Here is a 12543-nt window from a genome sequence, read left to right on the forward strand (position 1 = left end):
TTTTTTTTTTTTTTTTTTAATGTTACTTGGGCTGTTCTCAAACTCCTGACCTCAAGCAATGCCCCCACTTCAGCCTCCCAAAATGCTGGGATTACAGATGTGAGCCATTGCACCTGGCCAATCAAAGATACCTTAATGATTTAGGGAAGTCTGAGTTGGGGTTTCTGTTGTCACAACCGATGAAGGGGATTTAATTCTATTACAGGTCGACAAAGTCCAGGTTGAAGTAGCTCAGCACTTTTCAAACTTTAGTGTGGTCATGAGTCACCTGGGCACCTTTTTAAAATACAGAGTTGGATTCGGTAGGTCTAAGATGGGGCCCAAAATTCTAGCAAGCTCTCCAATGATGTGGTTGCTGCTGGATTGTGGAGCAGACTTTGAGTAGCAATGAAGGAACTCAAGATAAAAGACAATTCAGGCCAGGTGTGGTGGCTCACACCTGTAATCCCAGCACTTTGGGAGGCTGAGGCGGGCGGATCACCTGAGGTCAGGAGATTGAGACCATCCTGGCCAACACACATGGTGAAACCCCGCCTCTACTAAAAATACAAAAATCAGCTGGGCGTGGTGGTGCGCCTGTGGTCCCAGCTACTCGGGAGGCTGAGGCAGGAGAATCGCTTGAACCCGGGAGGCAGAGGTTGCAGTGAGCTGAGGTGGGTCCACTGCACTCCAGCCTGTGCGACAAAGTAAAATTCCATCTCAAAAAAAAGAAAGAAAAAAAAAAGAAAGAAATGCAGATTCTCAGACCCACTCCAAAACTACAGAATCAGAATCTCATTCTAACAAGATCCTAGTATGCATGTTATACTTTGAAAAGCAAAGCGACTGATCATAAACCTACAATTATCTGAAATAGGCTTTTTTAAAAAAATGAAAGCAGCTACTCTGTTGGAAGGAAGGAAGGGAGGGAGGGAGGGAGGGAGGAAGGAAGGAAGGAAGGAAGGAGGGGAAGGAAGGAAAGAAAAGGAGGCAGGAGGGATCCTGGGAAGGCAAACAACAGCAATTGAGTGCAGACCAAATCCAAAACTTCTCCACTTGCCTGTTTTATCATTAGATTCTTAGATGTGGGTTATCTGGTTAGTGACGGGAAACTGAATTAATTCATTAATTCATTCACCAAATAACACACAGAGCCCTGGGGTGGAAAAGAGCTCAGCCCATAAGATAAAGAGAAGATGGGCCAGGGTAGCTGGGTCAGAGTGTGAGAGAGGGAGAGATTTGGAGAGTGAGATTTGCAAGCCCTTAAAGATAGAAGATGAGGTGAGTCTTTATCCTGGGAGGTACGGGAAGCCTTCAAAAGGTTTTAAACAGAGAGCGGCTTGATTGGATGTACGTTAGAATAACCACCTCCCCTGCCCCCGAAGCTTTACTGTGACAAATGGATTGGATGAGTCCAGACCAGGAAGAGATGTATGTGACCATAAACAAATAAAACTAAATTTAAAAAAAACAGGCAGAAGGATCTTCACAGAACTGGACCTTGAAGAATGTGTTTGCCAGGAAAAGAGAATGAAGAAGTACGTTCTTATTGGAGGGAACTGCAGGTATTACAGTATGTGGCCCTTCAGGAAGGCAAGAGGAAACTAAAGGTTAGTGACCTTTAACCCTCCATATGCCCCACATGTCCAGCTCACCAGTGTTAAATCAAGTTTAGCCTAAAGCTGTCTCCTTATGTATTTTAAGTTCAGCCTGAAGGTTTTTCTGTACGTCGTGAACTATAACAAGTGGAGATGTAAACAGAAGGTGGCCTACACTTGTGCCAATCACCAAGTTTTGGGCAATCAAATGTAGCCAACTGTTCGAATTGTGTTCAAATAAGGCAAACGCCGAGCTGTAATCAATCCAGCTGTTTCTGTACCTGACTTCGGTTTTCTGTACGTCACTTTCCTTTTTCTGTCCGTAAATCTTCCACCACATGGCTGTGCTGGAGTTTCAGCCTACTCTGGCCCGAGGCTGCCTGATTCGTGAATCTTTCATTGGCTCAATTAAACTCTATTTATTTATTTAGAAATGGAGTCTCGCTCTGTTGCACAGGCTGGAGTGCAATGGCGCGATCTCAGCTCACTACAACCTCCACCTTCTGGGTTCAAGCAATTCTTGTGCCTCAGCCTCCCGAGTAGCTGGGACTACAGGTGCCCGCCACCACACCCAGCTAATTTTTGTATTTGTAGTAGAGACGAGGTTTTGCCATGTTGGCCAGGCTGGTCTCAAACTCCTGACTTGAAGCCATCCACCCTCCTCGGCCTCCCAAAGTGCTGGAATTACAGGCTTGAGCCACCGTGCCCAGTCAATTAAACTTCTTTAAATTTAATTAGTCTGAAGTTTTTCTCTTATCACAAGTCACATCAGTCCCTCACGCCCCTGCTCAAATGCCACCTCTTCCTGAAAGCCATCCCTAAGTAGTCTCTCCAAAGAGCCACCCCAGCCCCTTTCTTTGCTTTATCCTTCACAGCACTTATCACTACCTGAAATTATGCCACACAGCTATTTACCAATTTTGCATTGTGGTTAAGCTTATCAAGTATGAAGTCAGACTGCCTGGGTTCAAATCCCAGCTCCACTACTTCCTTGTCATGTGACCTTCAGTTCAGCCTATGTTACAGTTGAGGGGTCATAATAGTATCTGTCTATAGGGCTTTGTGAGGATAAATGAATTAGTGTGTATGCCAGTGTTCTAACATTGCCTGCATTTCCATTTTTTCCCAAAGCAGCCCAATTACTTATTAACATACTGCTTTTCCAGTAACATGTGTTCACTGTTATTGTCGATCTCCTCCCGCCAAAATATAAGCTCTATTTTGTTTTCCATTGTATCCCCAGTGCCTAGAACAGTGCCTGTTGCAAAGTAAGCTTTGAGTGAAAACAAAAAAAAAGATAAAAGAATGAAAATGGCAGACTGCCTAGCAGAACTAGCACTTCGTGATGCTTCATTGTTGCTATGGTGACGATCCAACCTGCACGAAGATCCCAGCTTCCTTAACCTTGTTCTTACCTCCATCCAGCTCACCCATTGGCCACCTGTATCTCCTGCGGTCGCAGCCAGAAAACTACAACTCCCAGCAGGCTGAGCGCCACCAGCGCTTTCGCGCCCAAGTCCCTTTCCTAAGCGTGAGGGCCTGCGCAGTAGAATCCGCGGGCCCAGAACTCCGTCTGTGCTTGTGCATGTTGCGGGGTGTTTCCTTCGTCGGCAGGCAGGAGAGGAGTGGGGAGGACCCCTTTACCCACGGAGCATTGTGGGGCCCGCTCGGCTCTCCTTGTCCAAAGGGTCTGGGCCCCGGGGCTGCAGTCTCTGGGTGACGAGGCGGGGGCGGGAAACCTGCTTCGGTCTCCATGGTTACGAGCCGCTCAGCGCGCAGGAGGGGGATTCAAAGGTTGGCGTTGCCACAGTAACCCTGGAGTGGAAGGGGACGGGGATTAGAGACCTCGCGGGAGAAATTAGACTAACAGCCTGGGAACTGGAGGGATGGAGAGTGAGCGATCTCATCTCACTGCAACCTCTGCCTCCCGGTTTCAATCGATTCTCCTGCGTCAGCCTCCCAAGTAGCTGGGATTACAGGTACATGCCGTCACGCCTGGCTAATTTTTGTATTTTTAGTCGAGGCAGGGTTTCACCATTAGCCGGGCCTGGTGGCGGGCGCCTGTAGTGCCAGCTACTCGGGAGGCTGAGACAGGAAAATGGCTTGAACCCGGGAGGCGGAGGTTGCAGTGAGCTGAGACCGCTCCACTGCAGTCCAGCCTGGGTGACAGAGCGAGATTCTGTCTCAAAAAAAAAAAAAATATATATATATATATATATATATATATATATATATATATATATATATATATATATGTGTGTGTGTGTGTGTGTGTGTGTGTGTGTATGTATATATATGTGTGTGTATATATATATTTCCTTTGGGTCTTCTGCCATCTGAGGGTCAGCTACAGGAAAGGGCTGGTTATGCTTTTGGTTGCAGAATGGCTGGAGCCAGGCCATCCCTGGAGAGGGAGGAACCTACGGCAAATTAATCAGAGCACAATCCAGACAGTCCGCCTGGAAGGAGGTAGCAGTTTGGCATATTCCTGAGTCCCTTTGGACTCCGTTTGGCTACAGCCACAAAAGCCTTTACTTCTCTGAGTAAAGTCAGAAATGTTGAAATGGAGTTTTCACAGTGCTCATAAAAGAGGCAGATGGACTACCTTGCACCACTCAACCATGGGTGCCCCAGCTGGTTTACTCCAGGCCCCACTCCCAGCATTGTAACAAGAGCTCCAAAACTGGCTCCCCCATGACTGGGCCTAAGTCACTTGCCCCTCATGTAAATCCATAATTGTGATTAGGGGAGTGAAATATCCTTGGAGGTGGAGGTGGCAACAGGTTTTTTTGATGTTCGTAGGATGTGTGAGGAGCGGACGCTGGAAATAAGACATGGGTCCTTTTAAGAAGAGGGAAGAGGGATGGATGTTGGGTGGATAATCGAGAAACATCCATAACTGAGCACCAGGAGTTCAGTATCTATCTGTCTCCATCCACCTTCTGGGGTTATAACAGCAGGCATCTTGTTCATCACTGGAAACTCAACATATAGGCACCCAATAAATGCTAGTGTATTAAATAAAATAATTATTGAATCCTACTGACCACTGCTCTCTCTTATTATTATTATTTTTTAAGAGACAGGGTCTCACTCTGTTGCCCAGGCTGAACTGCAGTGGCATGATCATAGCTTACTGCAGCCTCAAACTCTTGGGCTCAAGTGATCTTCCTGCTTCAGTCTCCCAGGTAGTTGGGACTATAAACATGTGCCACCATGTCTGGACTGACCACTTTTTAAGAAAAATAAATCTCAATCCTAGTGTGTGTCTGCCTGCCTCCCTGCCTGCCTGCCCTCCCTCCCTCCCTCCCTCCCTCCCTCCCTCCCTCCTCCCTTCCTTCCTTCCTTCCTTCCTTCCTTCGAAAAATAGGCTGAGTGTGGTGGCTCATGCCTATAATCCCAGCACTTTGGGAGGCTGAGGCAGGTGGATCGCCTGAGGTCAAGAGTTCAAGACCAGCTGACCAACATGGTGAAATTCCATCTCTACTAAAAATACAAAACTTAGCTGGGTGTGGTGGCAGACGCCTGTAATCCCGGTTACTCAGGAGGCTGAGGCAGGAGAATCACTTGAACCCGGGAGGCAGAGGTTGCAGTGAGCCAAGATCCTGCCATTGCACTCTAGCCTGGGAGACGAAGTGGGACTCCATCTCAAAAAAAAAAAAAAGGAAAATAAATCTCAGTGCTAGTCTTGTCTCCCCTTCCCTCCCATCCCCTCCCCTCCCCTCCCATCCCTTTCCCCCTCCTTCCCTCCCTCCCTTCCTTCCTTCCTTCCTCCCTTCTCTTCTCTCCTCCCTTGTAGGTGTGTGTGTGTGTGTGTGTGTGTGTGTGTGTGTGTGTGTATCTGTGTGTGTGTGTGTGTGTGTGTGTGTGTGTGTGTGTATCTGTCTCTCTTTCTCCCCCAGCACTTTCATATGAGCAGTCTCTCCTTCAGGCTGGCATCATGTTGTTTACATCACCTCTCTAAGCTTCAGCCTCCCATGAAATAGGGACAGCAAGAGTGCTGATTTAATGATATTGCTGTAAGGATTAAATGCAACTGTGCATAGGAAGCATTAGCCAAGCACTTGACACATGGTGTGTTCGATAAACAACAGCAACAACGATGATCACGGGGATCTGATTCATTTATTTTTCAGGAAATGTTTATCAAGCATCTGCTACCTGTCCCACCCTGCAGTGGGCATTGGGGAATGGCCAAGCGGATGAATGAGATCAGGTTCCCGTCCTCCAGGAGTGCAGCGTGGTAAGTATGACAGACATATAGGCACACAATGATAATATCAGGACATTATGTCCAGTTATGGAGATATGATGTACAGTGAGTTAGAGGTGCACAGAGCAGGGAACCAGAACCCAGCAGAGTGTGTGGGGAGGTCAGCAAATCTAAGGCAAAGTCTCCCAGAGGAAGCAAGTATGCTGAAGTTAAAGGATGTGGGAGTATACAGGAAAAGAGGCCATGAAGGGAATCCCAGCTATTAAAAAAAAAAGTCATGATTGCAGGGTACAGTGTGTCATGCCTATAATCCCAGCACTTTGGGAGGCCAACATGGGTGGAATCGCTTGAGCCCAGGAATTTGAGACCAGCTTGGGCAACATGGTGAAACCCCTTCTCTACAAAAAATACAAAAATTAGCTGGGCGCAGTGGTGGACACCTGCAGTCAGTCCCAGCTGATCAGGAGGCTGAGGTGGGAGGATTGCACGAGCCCAGGAGTTTGAGGCTGCAGTGAGCTGTCATCATGCCACTGCACTCCAGCCTGGGCAACAGAGCGAGACCCTGTCTGGGGGAAAAAAAAAAAAAAAAAAAGTAATGACAAACTGACTCCTTATTTTCTAACAAAATTTATCCCCTGAAATTGACAACCACTAGTTCTATATCTGTTGATCTCTCTGTCTGTCTCCCTTTATGTCTTTCAATGTTGTCCTGCCCAGTTTTGAAGCCGTGGGTGGAGGCCTTTCAGTGCTTCTTGAGCAGCTGATTAAATCAACCTCCAACACTTCTCTTCTTATTTGGCTCTCACACTCTGGGGCCATAATGCACTCACCCCAGTGGCCCTTGGCCCATGTACCAAACAACTAGAAATAGCCCCCATGTCCCATAACCTGCAGAATTATGCAAATTAGCCAATCCATGGAAAGCCCTTGAAACCTAGCTAATCCCACCTAAACTCCCTCTCCTGCAGTGCCAGCTTGCTATTACATTTCTTCAGGAGCAGCCTCCTCTGTGTGGCTCCCTGGGTGACGATGGCCTCCTCTCCATTCAAATGTTACTGTATTATGTCTTGCCATGAAAAGAATCTGGAAATCTTACGAAGCAGTCTGTGTAGTTTTTTACATGTTTCTTCCACTGGGGGTCCTCTGGGCTGCTTTGTCACATCTGGGGGTGTTACAGGCCGAAAGAATGAGGGTTGTGACCAACTCAGCATACCACTGGAGGCTATATCAGCAAACAGAAAACTGTTCACATGAAAGCAGGATGTTGGAAAACTGACAGCTGCATCTGCCACCAGAAGGGGTGCTGAGGGCAGTCGCACCCCAAGCACAGTGTTCCTTGTGATTATCTCTAGGAACATCTGAAGCCTGTTGTACAAAGAAAGCAATTTTGTGAACCTGTGATAAATCAAGCAGCTGACCAACCATTACCTCTCCCTCCCTGCCCTTTCTACCTAATAAATACGAAGGGCTGTAAAAGTTCTGGGCCCTTGTTCACTAGGAGCAAGGAGACCCCGACCCTTTCTTTTAAAGCAGATCTTTTTGTCTTTGTCTTTATTTCTGCATTTGTCCCCCTTCGTTCAATCCAGTAGCAACTGACAGCGACAAGCCATGCCCAAACAGGGACGTGGGCAAAGAAGGTCTGCTGGAGCAGAGAAAGTGAAACTGACCAGACGAATCAGAAACCCGGGGAAGAGTCTGCGGCTGTCAGCAGATACAAGGCCAGTGCCCTAAGGAGGTACTGGGATATAAGGTCAGTGCCCTGAAGAGTACTAGGAATGGAAAGTTTCTGAATAAGAGTAACATGGGGCAGACTTTGTCTATTGAAGAGCAACATTATATGCAGTTGCTTAAAGTTTTACTTAAACAATCTGGTACTCAGGTTAGTTATCAAACACTAAACTAAGATGCTGCAGGAGGTTATTACTCATAACCCGTGTATATCTCGTGGTATATCTCCTAATGCTATCCCTCCCCACTTCCCCTACCCCACGACACATCCCAGTGTGTGATGTTCCCCTTCCTGTGTCCAAGTGATCTCATTGTTCAATTCCCACCTACAAGTGAGAACATGTGGTGTTTGGTTTTCTGTCCTTGCTCAGCATGATGGTTTCTAGCTTCCTCCATGTCCCTACAAAGGATATGAGCTGATCCTTCTTTATGGCTGCATAGTATTCCATGGTGTATATGTGCCACATTTTCTTAATCCAGTCTGTCATTGATGGACATTTCGGTTGGTTCCAGGTCTTTGCTATTGTGAATAGTGCTGCAATAAACATACGTGTGTATGTGTCTTTATAGCAGCATGATTTATAATCCTTTGGGTATATACCCAGTAATGGGATTGCTGGGTCAAATGGTATTTCTAGTTCTAGATCCTTGAGGAATCACCACACTGTCTTCCACAATGGTTGAACTAGTTTACAGTCCCTCCAACAGTGTAAAAGTGTTCCTATTTCTCCACATCCTCTCCAGCACCTGTTGTTTCCTGACTTTTTAATGATCACCATTCTAACTGGTGTGAGATGGTATCTCATTGTGGTTTTGATATGCATTTCTCTGACGGCCAGTGATGATGAGCATTTTTTCATGTGTCTGTTGGCTGCATAAATGTCTTCTTTTGAAAAGTGTCTGTTCATATCCTTTGCCCACTTTTTGATGGGGTTGTTTGATTTTTCTTGTACATTTGTTTAAGTTCTTTGTAGATTCTGGATATTAGCCCTTTGTCAGATGAGTAGATTGTAAAAATTTTCTCCCATTCTGTAGGTTGCGTATTCACTCTGATGGTAGTTTCTTTTGCCATGCAGAAGCTCTTTAGTTTAATTAGATACCATTTGTCTATTTTGGCTTTTGTTGCCATTGCTTTTGGTGTTTTAGTCATGAAGTCCTTGCCCATGCCTATGTCCTGAATGGTATTGCCTAGGTTTTCTTCTAGGGTTTTTATGGCTTTAGGTCTAACATTTCATTAATTTTTAAAAGAGATTATAATGTCTTACTATGAATAACCATACATAAGTATCATAGAAACAATATTCACATTGATTATATGTGCAAGTTATTATTTGGGGGTTAAATGAACATATTACATATAATTAAAAGGAGGTTTTCCGCTTGGTTTTGCTCCTTTTTAATGCAGCTATTGAAATACCTAAAATTACACCTAGACTTTGCATTATATTTCTGTTAAACTGCACTGCTCTAAGCCACTTTTTAAATTCATTCAACAAATATGTTTGTCCACCTCACATATTTCAGGCAGCAGTTTAGGGGTTGGATATATATCAGTGACCTAAACATACAAAACACGATAACTAGAGAGAGTATATAGAATGATCATGGAATGGAAAAAATATATGTACAGATGATAAGAGGTATAAAGAATAGTGCAGATCGAGAGTTTCAAAATACTTGGAGATTCACTCCTTTACACAGAATTCATTGGTATACGTCTCATATCTGCATAAATCCACCTATAATGACACCTATACCTTATCAGGGGTGTGCTGACATATTTCATTAATGTTCTATGTATGTCCTGCTGTCCAAAGGAGCTTCATCTCTTTGACCAATGGAATTGGAAATTTTTATTTTGAAAATATTTCAGATCCAATTCAGGCTTCATCATTAAGCATGCCCTCCTTCAAAAGTATCAGCTAAGGTTTTTCTTTTCCACTTTTCAAGTACAACAAAAATAGTACACATTCAGAATATAAACAATTCCTGAATCGTTACAGTGGACACCACCATGTAAACTCACACCCAGATCAAGAAACAGAACATCAGTAGCTGCTGGACGTCCCTGGGACCCCTCCAGTCTCTCCTTCCTAAGGTGTCCACTCACTGGAAGAATAATACCATCTAGTGTAATCATTTCTAGCATGAATTCCTCCTCAATAATTTTACAAAATCTTGGCTGAGCTCTATCTGAGACATCTCGAGTATGATCACCTCATGATTCGTGTTCTGTTCTGTGTCCATGGGGTGCCTCTGCAGACCTCCCCCACCAGGGCTCCCCGTGATTCCCTTCACATTGCATTTGGTCTGCTCATGAGAAAGAAGACCCACGGTCAGTAGAAGCTGAATTTAAAACACCCATCTTCGAAATACACTTCGATTGTAAGGAAAATGGAAAACATTTTGCCAGATGAAATATATTCATGTATTTATCTATGACAAATGTGAACATTAGAAAAGTTGAAAGTACAGAGAAAGTCATGTTCATCATATTACATATTTCTAAGACATTCACAGAGGCACAGTAAACATTTTGGCATTTGTGGTATGTGTTTCGTGGGTAACATTATACACTGATAGGTTGTGGTTTATAACTGGACGTTCATTTGGCCTGGCTGATTGCCTCCGGTTGTGGCACTTGCCTGAGGATAGTACTTAAAATGTACTTGTTAAGGGAGTTAAGTAAATAGCTCATTTTATATTATGTACTTGATGATAGGTGTTTGTCATATGAGAGTGTACGTTTTTCTGTACAGTTGAAAGTATTCCGCCGGGCGCGGTGGCTCAAGCCTGTAATCCCAGCACTTTGGGAGGCCGAGGCGGGTGGATCACGAGGTCAGGAGATCGAGACCATCCTGGCTAACATGGTGAAACCCCGTCTCTACTAAAAATACAAAAAAAAAAAAAAAAACTAGCCGGGCGTGGTGGCGGGCGCCTGTAGTCCCAGCTACTCGGAGGCTGAGGCAGGAGAATGGCGTGAACCTGGGAGGCGGAGCTTGCAGTGAGCCAAGATCGCGCCACTGCACTCCAGCCTGGGTGACACAGCGTGAGACTCCGTCTCAAAAAAAAAAAAAAAAAAAAAAAAAAAAAGAAAGTATTCCTACCTATGACTTAAACAGGACATAATATGCCATGTAGCTACATCTCTGTGGCTTACCTGAACCTCCAGTATTAGTCCACATTTAATGCATTCTCATTTCTCACTATAGGTGCCCTTACTCAAGGGATATTTGCCTTGAGTAAGGGAAATGAGGGAAATCCCTTCCCCAGTCCCTTGAGGAAGGGATTGATAGGTAATAGTTTCAGTGGGAGAATAGGCGGGAGTGATAGTTGAGAAGGAAAACAACTGGCCATGAGGGACAGATGTGGGGAAACTAGCTGCTTCCTTTGCTGCATTATCAGCATAAGCGTTGTCTCCGGTTTCCTTGGGCAGTGGAGCAGCCTGAAGGAGAATTTTTATTAAGGAAGCATTGACGATGGAGGAACCTTGTGTAGTGAGAAAACCTCTTTCTGCCCATATAACAGCATGGTGATGTAGGACGTGGAAGGCATACTTGGAATCAGTGTAGATATTGACACGTAGTCCCTTTGCAAGGATAACAGCCTGGGTTAAAGCAATGAGTTTGGCTTGTTGAGAGGCAGTGGAAGGGGGCAGGGCAGTAGCTTCAATGACAGATGTGAAAGACACTACAGCATAGCCTGCCCATGCCGGTGACTGACGATTGGGCCTTGAAGAACTACCATCAATAAACCAAGTGTTTATGGGAATGCAGCCGGGTAGGTCTCAGCCTCATTTTGTCCAGCTCCTACTCAAGATGGAGTTGCTCTGGTTCACATGTCTCTGACAAAATGTCTATGGAGGCTGGGCGCGGTGGCTCACACCTATAATCCCAGCACTTTTGGAGGCTGAGGCGAGTGGATCATGAGGTCAGGAGTTCGAGACCAGCCTGGCCAACATGGTGAAACCGTGTCTCTACTAAAAATACAAAAATTAGCTGAGCATGGTGGCACAAGCCTGTAATCCCAGCTACTCGGGAGGCTGAGGCAAGAGAATTGTTAGAAGCTGAGAGGCGGAGGTTGCAGTGAGCTGAGATCGCGCCATTGCACTCCAGCCTGGGCAACAAGAGCGAAACTCCGTCTCAAAAGAAAAAAAAAAATGTCTATGGAAGGCGTGTGGTCTCCTATAGCTGGGACATCAGCGGTCTGTGGTGAGAGCCTGCCGTCCCTCTGTCCCTTCACTCACCCCTCCCCTAGGAGGCTTTCAGTGCTGGGAACTGGCCCTAGCGTTCCGCTACCCCACACCACATTCCCAGGTTCCTCGTTCTTCAGCCCTGGCGTCTGCATCGCCTCTGTATCAACTCTTGGTGTTTTCTCTCCGAAGATCTGCTCTAAGTCTGCTGGTTTACCCAGTATCTTGGTTTCTCTCGGTGGGAGTGGTGCTTCCGGGCTGTGTCCAGCCAGCCATCTTGACCCTCCTCTAGGCTGATTTTGAAAATTTAATCTGCTCCCCTGACTTCCTGGAGATATACGCCGAATGGGAAATGTGTCTGCGAGACATTACAACATCCCGAGGAGCCTTCTCCTCATCGGGAGGGATCAGAGGCTGCCCTTGCTCTTTTTCCGGTCGTCTCTTGTGAGATGTGAGGCTTCATGTGAATACTGTGTGGAGCCAACACCACGGAAGGCCGGGTGGACACCTGGAGAAACGTTCCTTCCTTGTGGTGTTTTTGGAGCCCATGGATCAGCCTCCCTAGGGTCAGTCCTACTTCCTGTCCTTGCATTCAGTAGAGCCAGGACACGCTCTATATATTTTTATTCCATTGAAGTTGAACTTTCAGTCATTTGCCACACAAGAGTTGACACAGACCCAGAGGACATTGCAGATTGCTGCCCTGGGTGATTTAAAAAATTAATCTGGAGACGACATTAGGAGATAGAGTGTTGTAGACCTGGATCCATTACTTGCCAGTTAATGGAACTTTGGTCTTTGGAGTCTTTACCCTTTTTTTCTGAGACAGAGTC

The 12543-nt window shown here is 45.7% G+C and overlaps 2 protein-coding genes across 7 annotated transcripts in view; one reads left to right on the forward strand and one right to left on the reverse strand.

Annotated features, from left to right (window-relative positions):
• The first annotated feature begins 3120 nt into the window (after positions 1-3120).
• Positions 3121-12543, forward strand: part of LOC101925999 (caspase recruitment domain-containing protein 8) — a 90528-nt gene continuing 81105 nt past the window's right edge. For 3 of the 6 annotated variants that reach the window (XM_074024023.1, XM_074024028.1, XM_074024032.1), the window contains exons 1-3: positions 3121-3556; positions 5714-5820; positions 7377-7540. The gene's annotated coding sequence lies outside the window, so the exon portion shown is untranslated. The remainder of the gene's footprint in view (positions 3557-5713; positions 5821-7376; positions 7541-12543) is intronic. The other 3 variants (XM_074024030.1, XM_074024035.1, XM_074024033.1) reach the window with 2 other exon arrangements.
• The window catches only part of LOC102138104 (caspase recruitment domain-containing protein 8), a 44293-nt gene continuing 37937 nt past the window's right edge, over positions 6188-12543 (reverse strand). The window contains exon 10 of the mRNA XM_065534709.2: positions 6188-6356. Coding sequence (XP_065390781.1) covers positions 6313-6356 — 44 coding nt within the window. The 3' untranslated portion in view covers positions 6188-6312. The remainder of the gene's footprint in view (positions 6357-12543) is intronic.

The sequence above is a fragment of the Macaca fascicularis genome, chromosome 19 (genome assembly GCF_037993035.2).
Source record: "Macaca fascicularis isolate 582-1 chromosome 19, T2T-MFA8v1.1".
Classification (NCBI taxonomy): domain Eukaryota; kingdom Metazoa; phylum Chordata; class Mammalia; order Primates; family Cercopithecidae; genus Macaca; species Macaca fascicularis.